The following is a 14,829-nucleotide window of genomic DNA, read 5'->3' on the forward strand; positions in this document are numbered from 1 at the left end:
ACAAGATGGGGGGATAGCAAGGATTGTGTCTAAAATCAGGAAGCGAATTTCAGATAGAAGCAAACAGTGATGCAGACAGAATTAGTTCCTGATGAATAAAGTTATATTAATTATTTTGGTGGTTATAGAATAATCAGAGGAGGGATTTATTGGATTGTTTTTTCAGGATTTATATTCTGTGCATTAGTAAAGCACTTAAGAGTCCCACTGTGTTTTTAAGCTCTGAAAATAAATTCCCACACAGTATTGTAGACTTACATCATCAGTGCAGTCATAATTCTAAGAGGGAACATATACATTGTGAAAAGAACCAGAATATATGTTAAAGGGCAATTTTGAACCACTTGGCCTTCAGACTTTGTATTGTTTGGATTTCCAGGTACTGAGGATTATTGCGTAGGTGTCCTTTGGACCAGCCTAGCCACCCTCTCATTTTTCACTCAACCAAAGAGGACACCTGCCAGCCTTTTCATACATGTCAACATTTTAGGACCGTGGAAGATTCCGAAAAGAAAATTGGGGGAATATATTTTCTCCACTGACTTCTATTGAAGAAGAGGCCATTTCAGGCAGGTGATAACTAAAATAAAGCCATTTTGGGCTTCAGAAATCGTGAGTTTCCTGCTTGAATTGGTTCTGTTGGTATATATGTCTTTACGAAAATGTTTTGCGAGCGTGCACAGTAGGGGCTATACAAATTCAGCACTGCACCTGTCGATAACAGGAACGTTATTACACATATCAGAATTTGGAGTTTTGTTCGGACTGTACTGCGTGTGGGAATTATCAAATTTTAAAATTCGCACTCAAAACTGTCTCGAGGTAAAGTTCACTGCGTCTAAGCTGCTGAGTAAAAACGCGCAGACTACCAGTACATGTGGATTTTGGAGCAGAAAACATGTATTTCCCGGTCTGAGTGGGTAACTTTTATTAAGTGTATTTAAAGAGTTTTGGACACTGACGAGCCTTTTCCAAGTACCCCAGCAGAGGTGCGACATTTAGAACACCTGCTAAAGTCTGATAATCCGCTATTTGGAATCTAGGTGCAGTGAATTCATGCCGCACAGGTCGCGTGCAACGCTGGAAAGGTGTCTCTTCTTTTGCCCTCTAGGGTAAGCGCTGACGTAAGGTGAAAGTCACGTGGTGTGCACTCAGCAGCAATTCAGAACTGCAGCGCCTTTTCTGCATCACCCAACATGGCTGCTCTGACTCGTCTCCTGCAGGCATTGCACTGCAATGTTATTAGGTTCTCAGCTGGGGCGCCTCTAATACGATGTCTACCAACCGGAGTCACGCAGACTCGCCCCATTCCTCCCCCTTTCGCAGACTGTTGTTTGACATCCAGCGTATTGACAACATCTTTGCTTGGCAAGCGCTTCTACAGCTCGGAAGCGAAAGGTGACGAAGAGCTACGCGTCCGCTACCTGGAGGGGGAGGACCAAGGTAACCACATGCATCCCAACCTCACCCTTTCAGTAGCACACTAACTCTCAACCTGAGGTCATTGCGCTCCCCCAGGCAGGGTTGCAGTCTCCGCCTGGCATTACGTCATAGGGAAAGGTCAATTGAGGAAGTGTCACTACCCCGCTTTATGGGAGTTGTAGTCTTTTGGCAAGAGTAGCGTCCTGTAAAGAGATATTAGTTGGTCTTCACGTGCTTTCTCAAAGCGCTTGGAACAGTGTATACAAATAGGTTAAACTTGAAGCATGTTGCAAGTTGTTTCAGAAACTTTTTTCTGCAGGTATTTCTAATTTCCTGGACTTCCTGCACTTTTTAACTGTTGCTCTTTCAAAGTAGTTGCAAGCTTGTTTTCGACCGGCTCTGCAATTAAATCATGGTTTAAAAATCTGTGACAGTTTGTGATACGGGATGGCAGTCTAACTCAAGTTCTTCCCAAAACTCTTGACATTTTTTGTTAAGGAACTGAGATTAAGGTTAACGGGTCTAAAAATTTAATATTTGAACCAAAAGTAAATGCGTTGACAGAACGTAACTGTGTGTGGTGTGAGACACAAGATATCGAGGTTTCATTACTATGAAAACTGTTTGCGACCGGAAAAAATGTATTTCTAATGTACAAAATACAATTCAGTGACTTGTTACCGAATCGCATTTTGCATTTGCCATTCAGGTTGTTTAGGACGTCCCTTCCAAATACTGAATCAGTATAGTGTGTATTACTTACTGTTTTGCGACCGAATTCCGGTTGCAAAACAGTAACACTTTACAACCAGTTTAAAACTAGTGGTAACCCATTCGCAAAGGGGACGCATGGGGGCCCCTTCCCATTTGAGAATGTTGAAAAAATATTTTTAAAGAGCAGTCAGTGGGACAACGGAGCACTCTCAAAAAATAAAACTGCAAAGTTTAATTTTTTGTTTTAAAGTGCATCCCGTTTTAGTTTAGAGTAAATAGCTGCATAAAATAAATAGCTTTATTAACAAGCATTTGCAATGCAACGGGTCTCGTGTTTGCTCATGTTAGAGCTGATAGCGTTGTAAAATCCTAACCCGACTTTTCACCTATCACCAAAAGTGCATTTATGTACATAACCAGAAAAAGTGCAATTAACTATGTAAAGCGCTCGACTCCTGCCAATCGAAATTGCGCTAGTAAATTAGAGAAAAATTAGTCCACGAGCCGGACAGAAAACAGTGAGCCTCGCATGTTTTCTGTACTTGGTCGATGCGCTCGAGGAGGGCTAACCACCGGAAAAGGCATGATGTATGCATGCCTTCGACTAATGAAAGCAAGCAGATTTTATTAGCAAGCCCACGAACCAATGAAAAAGACTGACGTGACGTCGACAGGGCTCCGAGCCCTTTTCTAAACCCTAAAGCGTCTCGCTGCGATATGCATGCGCGAGCGCATGCAACGCAGGCTAGACCCTAAAAAGCACCCGCAGACGTGGTGGACTGCTGGCCTCAGCAGGCCACTTCCTGTGATGGCTGCGATTCCCAAAGGTACGCAAATGGTGACCTACCCCTAGGCAGGGCCGATCTCATCTTGGCTTAGAGTTTTCTGCATTATTAGGAGTTCTACCTCTCCTAGGACCACTACAGTGCTTCTCAGTGCACCAGTTCTCAAGTTAATCAAATAGCTTTTTGGATTAGTATAAATCATTAAAACAGTTATGTGGAAGTCCATCGACATAACCATGTTCACCATAATAAATAATCTTTTTCTCCCACCTTTAGTAAAGCCTTGCTATGCCTCCTTAGCTAAAGCAAAAATAGTTCTTCTTTAACTAAATATCCGATTAGCCGTTATAACTCTATGAACTCCAGTGAATTAACAAACAAGGAGTTACCACAGGATTACTGTGCGACAAAGTCATGGGTATGAAGCTCAATATAAATGACACGCTATGATATAATAAATCCTATTTCTCACTGTGTGAAAGGAAGGCACACGAGGGCTGGTACAAAATTGATAACTAACTTTTTTTTGTTTGAATCTGTTTTTATTGCATGTTGTATAAATAAATTTTGTTACATTATAGTGTTTACATTTTTACAATTGGGTTGTAAACATGTAGTGAAGCTTGCATTACTGGGTATATCATTGTATGCAGTGTTTACGTTAAAGTCCTTTTCAGTGTATCATACTATCATAGGCCACGAGGATCTAAATGAACAGCATTTATAACCGGTATCACGAATCACAGGATTCCAGAGTAGGTGGTTACTGGACAAGCATCTAGGCATGTATGGTCACACGATCAGCATTAAAGTTATTGTACTATGACGGAGACATTTCAAACATTTTGTAATGAAATTGTCAGAACAGATAATGAAACCGGGAATGGTAGAACCAAAGAAAGAAAAAAAGGGGGGAAAGGAGCCAAGACAAAGCCGGAACCATAGGCAGGTGGACCACATAGTCAGTGTTATACATGCGAGGATCAGATTAGTGATTACTCATCAATGGGAACAGCAAGAGCATCAACAAATGTGTCTCTGGTGGCATATCTGTAGTGTGATGTGGCATGCAGGGAGGGGAGAGAGAGTGTGTGTGTGTGTTGTGCCCGGCGGTATGCGTATTGGTAATGACCCCATCATGTCCACAGTGCTTCTTGGTGGCAGCGTATCAGGTATGGGTATGTGTAGGTCTGCCAGTATTGTGTCCCTGTTTATGGCCATTGGATATTTGCAGAGTCTGAGATTATCTTCTCGATGGACAGCAATGCTTTCAGCTTTCACCCAGACCACATAGATTGTAGCCATGCATCATAGCATTGCCACCTACAGGTAATGAGTCTCTTCATTTATGTAAGTCCCAGGTCTAGGAACCGGGATGTAACTGTGTTTTTTGCCTCTGGGGAAGAGTCCCAGTATGCAGGACTCCAAGGTGTGTGGTATGGTCTGGTTTACACAATGAGATAGTCAGCGCATCACTGCGCTCCAATAGTGATGTAAACGTGGGCATGTCCATAACGTGTAGGAGGTCTTCATTTGTAAAATAGCATCATGGGCACTCAGCGACCGTACAGTTGTAATACCTATTCATTTTGGCAAGTGCAAGGTAGGCCCTTTGAGTGATGTAGAATTGTATCAGTCGAAACCTTGTGTTGCGTGGTACACATACTGGGCTTTCTAACAGGATAGACCACTCCTTAACTGTATACGGCATTCCTCTGTCTACCTCCCAAAGGTCCCGTATAGGTGTATGCTGTAGAGAGGAATGATGCCATAATGAGTCCACCAAACAACCTTCTACGACCTCCACACACATGTAAATATTGCAAAATAAGGTGTGTGGAAGGTTCCTGGGTTAGGTCTCCCTATGCCCCCTTCAACATACCAACGAGAGAACTAAACATCAGGAAGCCTCCGGGGAGTAAGCCGGCATCCTCCATGAGGGTTTCATATCGGAGGTGTGTGCCATTGTCATAGAGATCGCCCAGGGTGTGGATCCCCGTGGTGTGCTGAGGTAGCAGTTTCGTTAGTGTGGTAGTACTGGGACCCCCTGGTGTCCCCAGGAGTGTGATGGCCGGATCGTAGGAAATCGTTGCTCTAGTGCGATGTAAGCATCTGCAAAAGCAGCAATGCGCTATCTGTAATAATAGAGGATGGGGCGCAGAGGTACCTCTGCAATGATTCACAGCCTTGCTGGTCCATTCTTCTTTTGGTGGACACCCCACAGCATCAATTGAGAGTGGGCATCTGCCCAGTATATATAACTCTTATAGACCATGTTAACCCTGGTCTAGTCGCTGGCATCATGGGACTCCAGGCACAGAGGGATGTTCGACATAGAAGAATACCAATGATATGAGGGTGGTGCAGTTAGTGCGGCCTGCATGAGTTTGTTGGGATGAGGAGTGATGCCCGGGAGCTGCAGGCAGGGACCAGGTTAGATGGTGCCCTCCACTGTCTGTGGAGTGATGTCTGGTGGGGCATTTAGTCCTTCCCAGAAGACCAGGTGGTGACAGAGTTCTCCCCATCAGATAAATGGGATTATACAGCTTCAGTTCTAAAGCTGTGCAGAGAATCTTTGATGGCAGCAGCTTGCTTCAATGTTTTGTGGCACTCTGCAATTATCTGTCTGCTACAGGTCAGGGGCAGCTTAAAAGGCCCTCAGAGGCTGCAACTGTTTCCCACAGCATTGTTGCTAACTGTTCGAGGACAGATTACGACTTCTTTCATCTCAACCCTGTAGGTTGTTTGCCTGGAGTCCATTCTTCTCCAACCAGTTCCAGTCATCTTCGAGGGTGACTAAGAAGTGTGTGGTACCTTCTGCAATGATTCGCAGGCTTGCTGGTAAAAGGAGTGAGTATTATATGTCCAGTTCCCATAGGAACATATAGTCCATATATATATATATATATATATATATATATATATATATATATATATATATATATATATATATATATACATGTAGTCCAGGAAAAACATGATTTGTGCATCGTCTACTTTAGCCTCAGGTAGCTGGCATGTTTCCCTCCACACTGAGGGCATCATTACGAATTCAGCGGCCGATTTACGTCGTCCTCCGAACCTCTGACGGGGATGTTGCCACCATAGTTGTTACCTCCCCATCAGGCCCATTAAGAGTTTCCCTCAAGGTCAGCGGGCGGAAGCACCCTACAGCATTGTCTCTGGCTCGTAATCGAGCTGGCGGCAGTGCTGTAGGATTTAGGGTGCACCTGCACCCTTGCAAAGTTCACTGTCTGCAAAGCAGGCAGTGAACATTGCGATGGTGATGGCCAGGGGGACCCCTGCACTGCCCATGCCAAGTGCCTGGGCAGTGCATGGCCCCCCTTGAGGCCCCTGCACCCGTTCTCCGCCAGCTTTTTCATGGCTGTTACTGCCATGAAGTCACTGGTTGAGAACAAGGTCGTAATCCCAGGGCAGCGTTGTTTGCAGCACTGCAGTGGTGGATTAGGACCACCGCGACCCCCAGACTGCCAGGATCTCTGTTCCTGGCAGTCCGACCGCAGCACGACCGCTGTAGTCCTAATGTGGCGCTCTGACTGCCGCACACAGGCCTTCGCCTGGCTCCAATCCTCACCCAAAGGTAATTTGGTTTTAGCATTACTGAGGTAGAGACTCAGGGGGTCAGTACGAGTCTGGCGGTCCGACGGCCACCGCAAGTCTGACTTTTGATGACGCCCAGAGTCTCTACCTCAGTAATGCTAAAACCGAATTACCATTGGGTGAGTATTGGAGCCAGGCGGAGACCTGTGTATAGGAACCCACCTCTCACTTGAGAAGATTTGTGAGAAAGCAATCGTTGGACGAATGTCTCATAGCCAGGTTTCCAAGTACTGTAGTAGATCTCAACATTCCGCACCCTCAGTCAGGCCCATCAACCAAACATTGTTTCTGTGGGATTTCCCCTCTGCGTCTTTGGTGCGCTACTCCAGTACCTGTACTCGCTGTGATTGGGTTTGTAGGGAGGACTTCATGCTTAGAGTTTTTGGTTGCAGCGTTCCAGTGATTTCAGGGATGTGGAATTCTATCGCCCGACGTCCAGGACATATTGTTTTTGGTCAAGGGCAACAAGTTTTAATGTTTATTTTGTCCTTGGGAGAAGTAGGCCTAACCCCCTGCAGTACAAACCCTTTGTTTGCCAGTTTACAGAGAAGGGAACTGTCTGCAGTTGAGCTAATATGTGTGTCCATATGTTAATGCTGTTCAAACTTGTATTTGTGGTTCATTAATGAAAAGCCTTTAAGGTGAGCGCTGTAAATAAACGTTTTAAGGTTACACTACACTACTGACAATGGTTTTAGTAAGAATAAAAGTTTACAAACATGTTTGAAAAGTTTAACAAAATGAGGCTAAGTATAATGCTCCCAGAATGCTCTCTGATTAGATGGAAAATTTGCTGAAGCTTCTAAGCAAGATTGATGATTCTTTGCTTTAACAAAAAAAAAAAAAATGTTCAGAAAAAAATGCAAGTAGGAAAAAAAAAAGTTTGACTATGAAATTTTAGGTACTATTTCTTTGAAGCGTCATTTAGTGATGTTGATGCATGTCAGTATTTCCAAAAAATATTCCTAATGGAAAATCAGTGTAATCATTTTCAACGTGATTATGGGAAGCATGAAAATAAACAAGCATTGGCAAAGCCAACCGATCCGACATTTTTTGTGAGTCTTTTGGTTCTGTCAATGCACATCTTGTTTTGACATGGCTTTTGTAACACTTTATTGTTGTGGAAGTTGCCAGGCCTTCACAATTGTAACAAACACTGTCAGCACCTGCTCTGAGTGAGTCTGGGGGAGGTGCTCCATGTTCTTTGCAGGGGGCCACCTCCAGTTTCGTTACGGCACTGATTGCCATAATAGTTCCTGGCACTGAACAAAACTACTTTATGTTCCAATATGATCCTTGTGGAAGAGTAGAATGTGATCACTCACAGTAAAGCCAGCCGATAGTTAGAGAGAGAAATAGAAGTTTAATAAAAACAAAATGTCTTTTGTTAACGCCAGACCTGTTTAAAGAAAGTCAAAAAAGTGCACCCATGGTATGTGGCTTTGAATTAGTGGCTCTCATGAATTCACAAGAGCTTACAGAAGTAGACCTGGAAATTGTACTTCTAGAAAATATGTGTGAACTGTATTTTAGCATGATCAAATATGCATGTGTAGTGGTTGCAAGTTCACTTTCCCTCTAACTGCTTTTTTTCCCATCCCTGGAAGCTGCCATTGTCAGTATATTTCCAACCTTTCTCATTATGGGAAGAGATTAGAGAAGAACTGGTGGAAATCCTTAAAACATGCAAGTCAATAGGTTTGCAGACTCAAAGGCATTCCAGCCCTGGAACTATTGCTTACTTCTTCCTCCAACCCCAGTATGTAGATCTGTGGAAAGGTGGCAAAATAAGGAAATTGCTACAGTAGGGATTGAAATTTCAAGTTTTTAAGCCCTACTATAGTAGTAGCCCTGGCATAATCAGAGAGGCTATTATCAGAGCTCTTACATAATGAGATTGCTGCCATAATTTGTCACCGCACTACATGGCACCAAAGGGAGTAGTCGATTTTTTTACAGGACAGGTAGATTTAAGAAGCAACCTGTCCCATGGGCAAGTAGATATTTTAATAAATTCCACACCCCTGGATTTGTTCCGTTGCTGCCACTTTGTCAGTGAGTTTCCAATGAGCTGTGTGTAGGAGGATGAGGTTCATTGCCACTGAACCTTTCTTGGCTTCTAGTGAGGACCTAGTGCTTTCAATTGCTACAAGTACCACATAAAACTTTTCTCCTAGTGGGGTGGAGCAGTCGGTACGTTCCTGCTTATCTGATGATGATGCCATCATTGTAGATGATGATCGGGACTTCAAAGTGGCCCACTGTTGTGCGCAAACGTCCCATCACAGCGCCGCTGGAGTCTTGATCCTCTGGGGTAGGTGTAGGCAGTCTGGCCCACTTGCTACTGGCTCAGGGTATTGAGCACACAGCAGCACGAGCAGCCAGGTCTGCGCCCCCATAGACAGGTTTATGGTTTTGGTGGTGGGTGTAGTTGCAGGACCCGGGCAGTAGTGGCGGTGGTCATATAGGTGTCCCCTGGATGGGTAAAAGGTCCCCTTGCACCCACAGATGTCAGGACCTCCCCCACTGTGTTGTGAGTGCAAGGTTTGTATCTCCAGACCGACCAAAGAGGGCTAGTATTCTTGCCTATCAGACAAGTAATGAGCTCCCACGAGAGACCGTGCAGCCACTGAGCAGTTATTGTGTATATTGTGGGACTCGGTGCCAGTACGGTTACACTTCGTCATTCACAGCTGGCACCAGTTGGTCCGCCAGCTCTAGTGTCACAGCTCAGCAAGACAGCTTCTAGCCAGCAGGGCATTTACATAGGCTCCACATTAATCTTCCTTCACATAGATTCCACCTCTAGCCTCAATAGCTGCGTGGGGAAAAAGGAGTCAACAAAGTCACAGGAGTTATCGCTGGTCACCTCACAGATTGGGCATCCAGTGTCAGAGGAGCTTGTGGGGTAAGTCAGACGGCGCTACAACATACCCTTTTGGCACAGTAGACACGAAATGTGCAGTAAAATAGCTGGACTGGACCGCAGTGTCTGTAGTTAGGTTGCTCTGACAATATAACTGCATCTATGTACCAGGCTTATCTTAGTTCCCAGGACTCGTCCAGCAATGTGGTAGTCAAAGGTTTAACCCGCCATTGTGGCATTGTATGGTGGTCTGTGGTGGTATTGACTACTAGTTGCACCTCCAGGTGTGCCAGGTCAGCTTTCTTGCACAGGCGGGATGCCCACAGAGCTGCTGCTGATGGCGTGTTGCACGTGAGGGCCTGGGCCCAATCTCGGCACTTGTGCCTCAATGTGCGGCATTCACTTACCGAGGGTGCTGCCTTCAAGCAACACTACCCTGTCCTCATCAGCAATCTGGCTCCAGTGGCTGCTGGGCAGATCTGCCTCTCTTGCGGCCCTCGGAGGTCGCAGTCCGCCGCTCAAGTGACTTCACATTCATGCACCGCACCGTCAAAGCACTCCCCGCCTCTGCATCCACAACCCAGGATAACGCTATTGGCAGAGGTGGGTGCACTCCAGGCAGTGTCTGTTAGTATTTTTAATACACCTCCACCAGCGCTTATCTTGTCAGCCGAACCAGCAGCACTGCCATGTAGGTCTGCGCTAAGCATCTGCTCCTGGCCTCCCCAGGCTCTTCAGGATTCCTCAAATCATTCCGCACGATAGCTCCCACCATGAGTTTTGCGGGGATGTGGCTTCAGTAGCTGGATGGCAGAGAGAGCCCATTATTGTGGCAGATAAGGGGTTATGTTGTGGACCCCCTTTAGAGCGCTTCTGTCATGTTGACCACGCTAGCCACACCCCTCACGAATTTGATCACTAATGGTGTAATAAATTCATGAGCATGGAGCCAGATTGGATTATCAAGGAGAATATCTAGAAAAAGAATGTTCCATTTGCACATTTCTCTGTGGTGTAGTTTTAATTAATGCATTTGGAAATTAGACTGTATGTTAGGTGAGAGAAGCTTTAGCAAGATCCTCATGTCATTAATTCTTCAAAAGAGTAAAAATCTAGTGAAAGAGTGGGCTGTGGGTCATTCCTCTTGTGCCACTGGTTTTCTCGTTTTTTTAACGTTTTACTACTGCAGTTCACAGATTTTTGCATTGTTCAATGTGTGTTTTCATACTGGGGCATCACACAGTCCTTTGTTAGACTAGCACCACTGGGTGGTCTTGGGTTTATTGCCTTTAATTGTGCAAGATTTTAGTTGCTGGCCTATGGATTTTTTGTTTTAGGGAAATGCAAGTTGCTTGGATGCTTTAGCCTGCCAAAAATAAAAAAGTGCTAGTCACTAAGGGTGTTTGCATGTATTGTTTTAATTTGCTGTCATGATAACAAGCAGGGGTGTGGAATTCCTATAGCCCGACGTCTAGAACATATTGTTTGTGGTCAAGGGCAACAAGTTTTCATGTTTATTTTGACCTTAGGACAAGTAGGCCCAACCACCTGCAGCATAAATCATTTGGCTGCCACATTACAGTACCACATTAAGGAGCATGGAAGGTAATTGTCTGGAGTTGAGGTAATATTTAGGTCCATGTGTCAATACTGTTCAAACTTGTATTAATGGTTCTTTAAAGCAAAGCCTTTACTATTAGGGTGACCTGTCTAACTAAAGGTTGTAAGCTTGGACTGCTCTACTGACTGTGGTACCAGTAATAAAATGTGTACACATTTGCAAATTTTAACAATATGAGGCTACGTATAATGGTCCCATAATTGTTTCTGATTATATGTAATTATTTGCTGAAGCTTGAAAGCAAGAGTGATGATCCTTTGCTTTCAAAATATAGGGGGTCATTACGACTGCGGCGGTCGGTGATAATATGGCGGTAAGTACTGCCAACAGGCAGGCGGTACTTACCGCCATCTTATGACATTGGTGGGTTGGCTGAAGCCAACCCGCCAATGTACCACTCCGACCGTTACGGCGGTAACAACCCGGCGGCCGTCACTGTTCCACCTGCGGGATTGTAACCCCGCCTATCGCCATGGTTTTGTGGCTTTCGTACCTCCACGAAAACCATGGCGGTAGGCACTATCAGTGACAGGGAATTCCCCACCCCTCCAGTTATCCCCCGCCCCTACCTCTCCAAAGCCCCCCACCCCCTCTACATTCACCCCCCCCTTCACACACACACATGCATGCACACTACCATTCTCACAGGCACCCACGCATGCATACATCCATTCACACACACATCCACACACACTTTCATACTTACACGCAGACACACATTCACATAACACAACATACGCACACTCACATTTCCATACATGCACACACACATTCAACACGCAACACACACCAGCATCCACGCACACACAAACATTCACACACACACACACACACCCAAACACACACACAACACCCCCCTCCCCTTGTAGACCCGACTTACCTGTGTTCAGGGGGTCCTCCGGCAGGGGATGGCACAGGGCACTGCTGTCACCAGCAGCACCCACCAGCAAAACACCGCCAGGCCGTATTATGGGTCATAATATTGCTGGAGGCGGTCTACAGGCATGGCGCTGCTGGTGGCAGCAGTGCCCTGTGCCATCTCTGTGCCAGCGCCACCTTACCACCATCCACCGGCATGGCCACAGCTGGATTTCTGCCATTTTTCTGGCGGAAATCCAGCTGTGGTCATAATACGGCAGACCGCTGCTAGTCGCAGCTACGGTCTTTTGGCGGCAGTAGGCGGTTTTTACCCCGAGTGTCGAATTGAGGGCCATAATGTTCACAAAAAATGCAACTTGGGAAAAAAAAATTGTTAAATGACTGTGAAATTTTAGGTACCTTTTCTTTGAAGAATCAATTAGTAAAAATGTGTTAATCCAGGTTAGTGTTTCCAAAAAATATTCATAATGAAAAGTCGGTGTAACCAGTTTCAACAATATTATGGTAAACACAAAAAAATGGCAAGTCCAGTAGGTCCAACCTTGGAGGGCAGCCTTTTGGTTTTGTCTTGTTTTGACATGACTTTTGTAGCACTTTATTGTTATGGGCTCTGCCAGGCCCTCGCCATTGTAACAAACATTGATAAAAGGCAAAAATATTTATTGGTCTCAAAAAACACACATTGCTACAGTAGTTCTTAGAACAGAGTGAAATTACTTTATGCAAATATGCTGCTTGTGAAAGAGTCAATCGTTATCACTCACTGTGAAGACAGTCAAAAGATGTACACAGAGAGACATATAAACTTATAAAAAAAAGGTCTTGTGTAACTCCAGACCTAATAAGGGGCCCAATTCTTAAAGTCACAAAAGAGGACCCATGGTATGTGTCTTTGTATTAGTGCAGATTTATGTTTTCCGTGAATTCACAAGAATTTACAGAAGTAGACCAGGAAACCCCACACCTAGAAAATACTTGTGAGCTATATTTTAGCACAAGCAAGGACGCATGTGTAAATTTGCTCATGCGAATATTTGTTAAGAGTTGACAAATTCACTTTTCCCGCCAATCACTTTTTCCGTTATCTCTGGAAGAAGTAAATTTCCAACTTTTCGCAGTATCAGAAAAGATTAGAGAAGAGCTAGCTGAAACCCTTAAAACATGTAACTTAGTAGGTTGCACAAACCCAAAAGGGCATTCCAACCCTGGAACTATTGCTTACGACTACCTCCAGCTCCAGTATGTAGAGCTGCAGAAAGGTGACAAAATAAGGAAATTGCTAGTATTCAAACCCTTCTATAGTATTAGCCCTAGCATAATCAGAGAGGCTGTGATCAGAGCTTTTATATAGTGAAATTACTGCAATAATTGCCCTCTGCAATACATGACAGCAAAAGGACAAGTAGATTTCTTTATAGGACAAGTAGACTTATGAAGCAAACTGTCCCACGGACAAGCAGATATTTCATTGAATTGCACACCCCTGAACATGTTGGATTTTTAGTTTCTTTTGTTCACAAATTAAAGACTTGTTTTAACAGTTTTTTTTTTTTTTTAGAGGTGTAAGGTAAATGGTGTCAAAAATAACAAAGGGATCTTACGTATACTTTTTTAGCTTCACCACTTACAGCATCAACAGCCATAAAACTCTTCTGTGAGGGTAATGGTTTACTATGCAAAAAAAGCAAAGTGGGCTTGTACTAGCTTCCATTAAGTTGAATTACAAGATGTTGCTACATTATGGGATTTTCTTTCTAGGACAGCTGTGGGCAACCCACTCAAAGTTGTCCAGCTATTACTAAAAACTCCTCGAATAAAAGCCAGAAATGTTGACTTTGCCATTGTTTGACTTCCTTGTGGTTCTCACTGTGTGGTATTTACATGTGTAATATTTTTGTAGGAAGTTTCTAATTTTTCTTGTACCTTTCTTAAATGTGTTCTTCTCTTTATTTTAAATTGTCTTATGCATTTATTGCCAAAACCACTCTTCAAGCTAGAGGTGAATTCGTGAGCGTAACAGTCATGTTATTTGTTTCATGAGGGTGCCCCTTGGGGCATTCCTCAACACTCATGTTGCCAGATCTGTATTATAATATTCTCATTCTGCTCTTGGCAGTTAGTCTCCATGTAGTTGGGTCATTACCTTTGTTACAAGGCTATCAGAGTGGCAATCTCTAAGCTAAAATTAGGAAGGTTTCCTACACTTTTGCAACAGTATGGTGGTTTTTACATGTCAGTGCTAATAAGTGATTCTTGGAGTACCAGTAGCGAAAGGGTAGTTTTCTGTCTCTCATTAAAAGGCAAGCTGGTTTCATTATGGGAGAGCTTTGTAGGCAGTCCTCTGGTGCTTGATACACATGATGTCCTTCTCATCATACCAGATTTGATTGGGTCAGTCTCATTGTGTCAGTTACATGTCAGATGGTTCTCATGACAGTGCTACTTAAGCGATTCTCACTAAAGGATAGTTCTCAGTGTACCAGTTTCAGTTGTGTGGCTCTTACCATTCTAGAGCCATGCCATTGCCACTAGGTTGTTGGTGCTTTCTTTGCCCCTTCTCCTTCCTTTTTCATTGGCGCTTCGTACAAACTAAGGGCCATATGTACGAACACATTTCCCCATAGACACAGAATGGGTAAAACCCTTTACTACATCTGGCCCTAAGAGTTTTCAATTGCCTAGTGGTGTTTTGGAGCCATACAAATTTGAATGGAGGGTTGAAAAGTATATGTGCGGGGTTGCCAAATCTGACAGTTGCTCTATAAGGAGCTCCACCGTCCTGCGTTTGTAATCCGCTGTAGCCGCTGCCCTCTGGGGTAATCCAGTCCATGTTGAGCTGAAATTGACTGTAGCCATCAGGCCCTTCAGCGGTACTGACCACTGGTGCACGGCAGAGAGGGAGAACACTGCAACAGCAT

The 14,829-nt window shown here is 44.3% G+C and overlaps 1 protein-coding gene across 1 annotated transcript in view; it reads left to right on the forward strand.

Moving 5' to 3' along the window:
- Positions 1 to 1,140: 1,140 nt before the first annotated feature.
- Positions 1,141 to 14,829, forward strand: part of AUH (AU RNA binding methylglutaconyl-CoA hydratase) — a 711,935-nt gene continuing 698,246 nt past the window's right edge. The window contains exon 1 of the mRNA XM_069227411.1: positions 1,141 to 1,443. Within this exon, the coding sequence (XP_069083512.1) occupies positions 1,197 to 1,443 (247 nt within the window). The 5' untranslated portion in view covers positions 1,141 to 1,196. The remainder of the gene's footprint in view (positions 1,444 to 14,829) is intronic.

Source organism: Pleurodeles waltl, chromosome 1_1, assembly GCF_031143425.1.
Source record: "Pleurodeles waltl isolate 20211129_DDA chromosome 1_1, aPleWal1.hap1.20221129, whole genome shotgun sequence".
NCBI lineage: Eukaryota > Metazoa > Chordata > Amphibia > Caudata > Salamandridae > Pleurodeles > Pleurodeles waltl.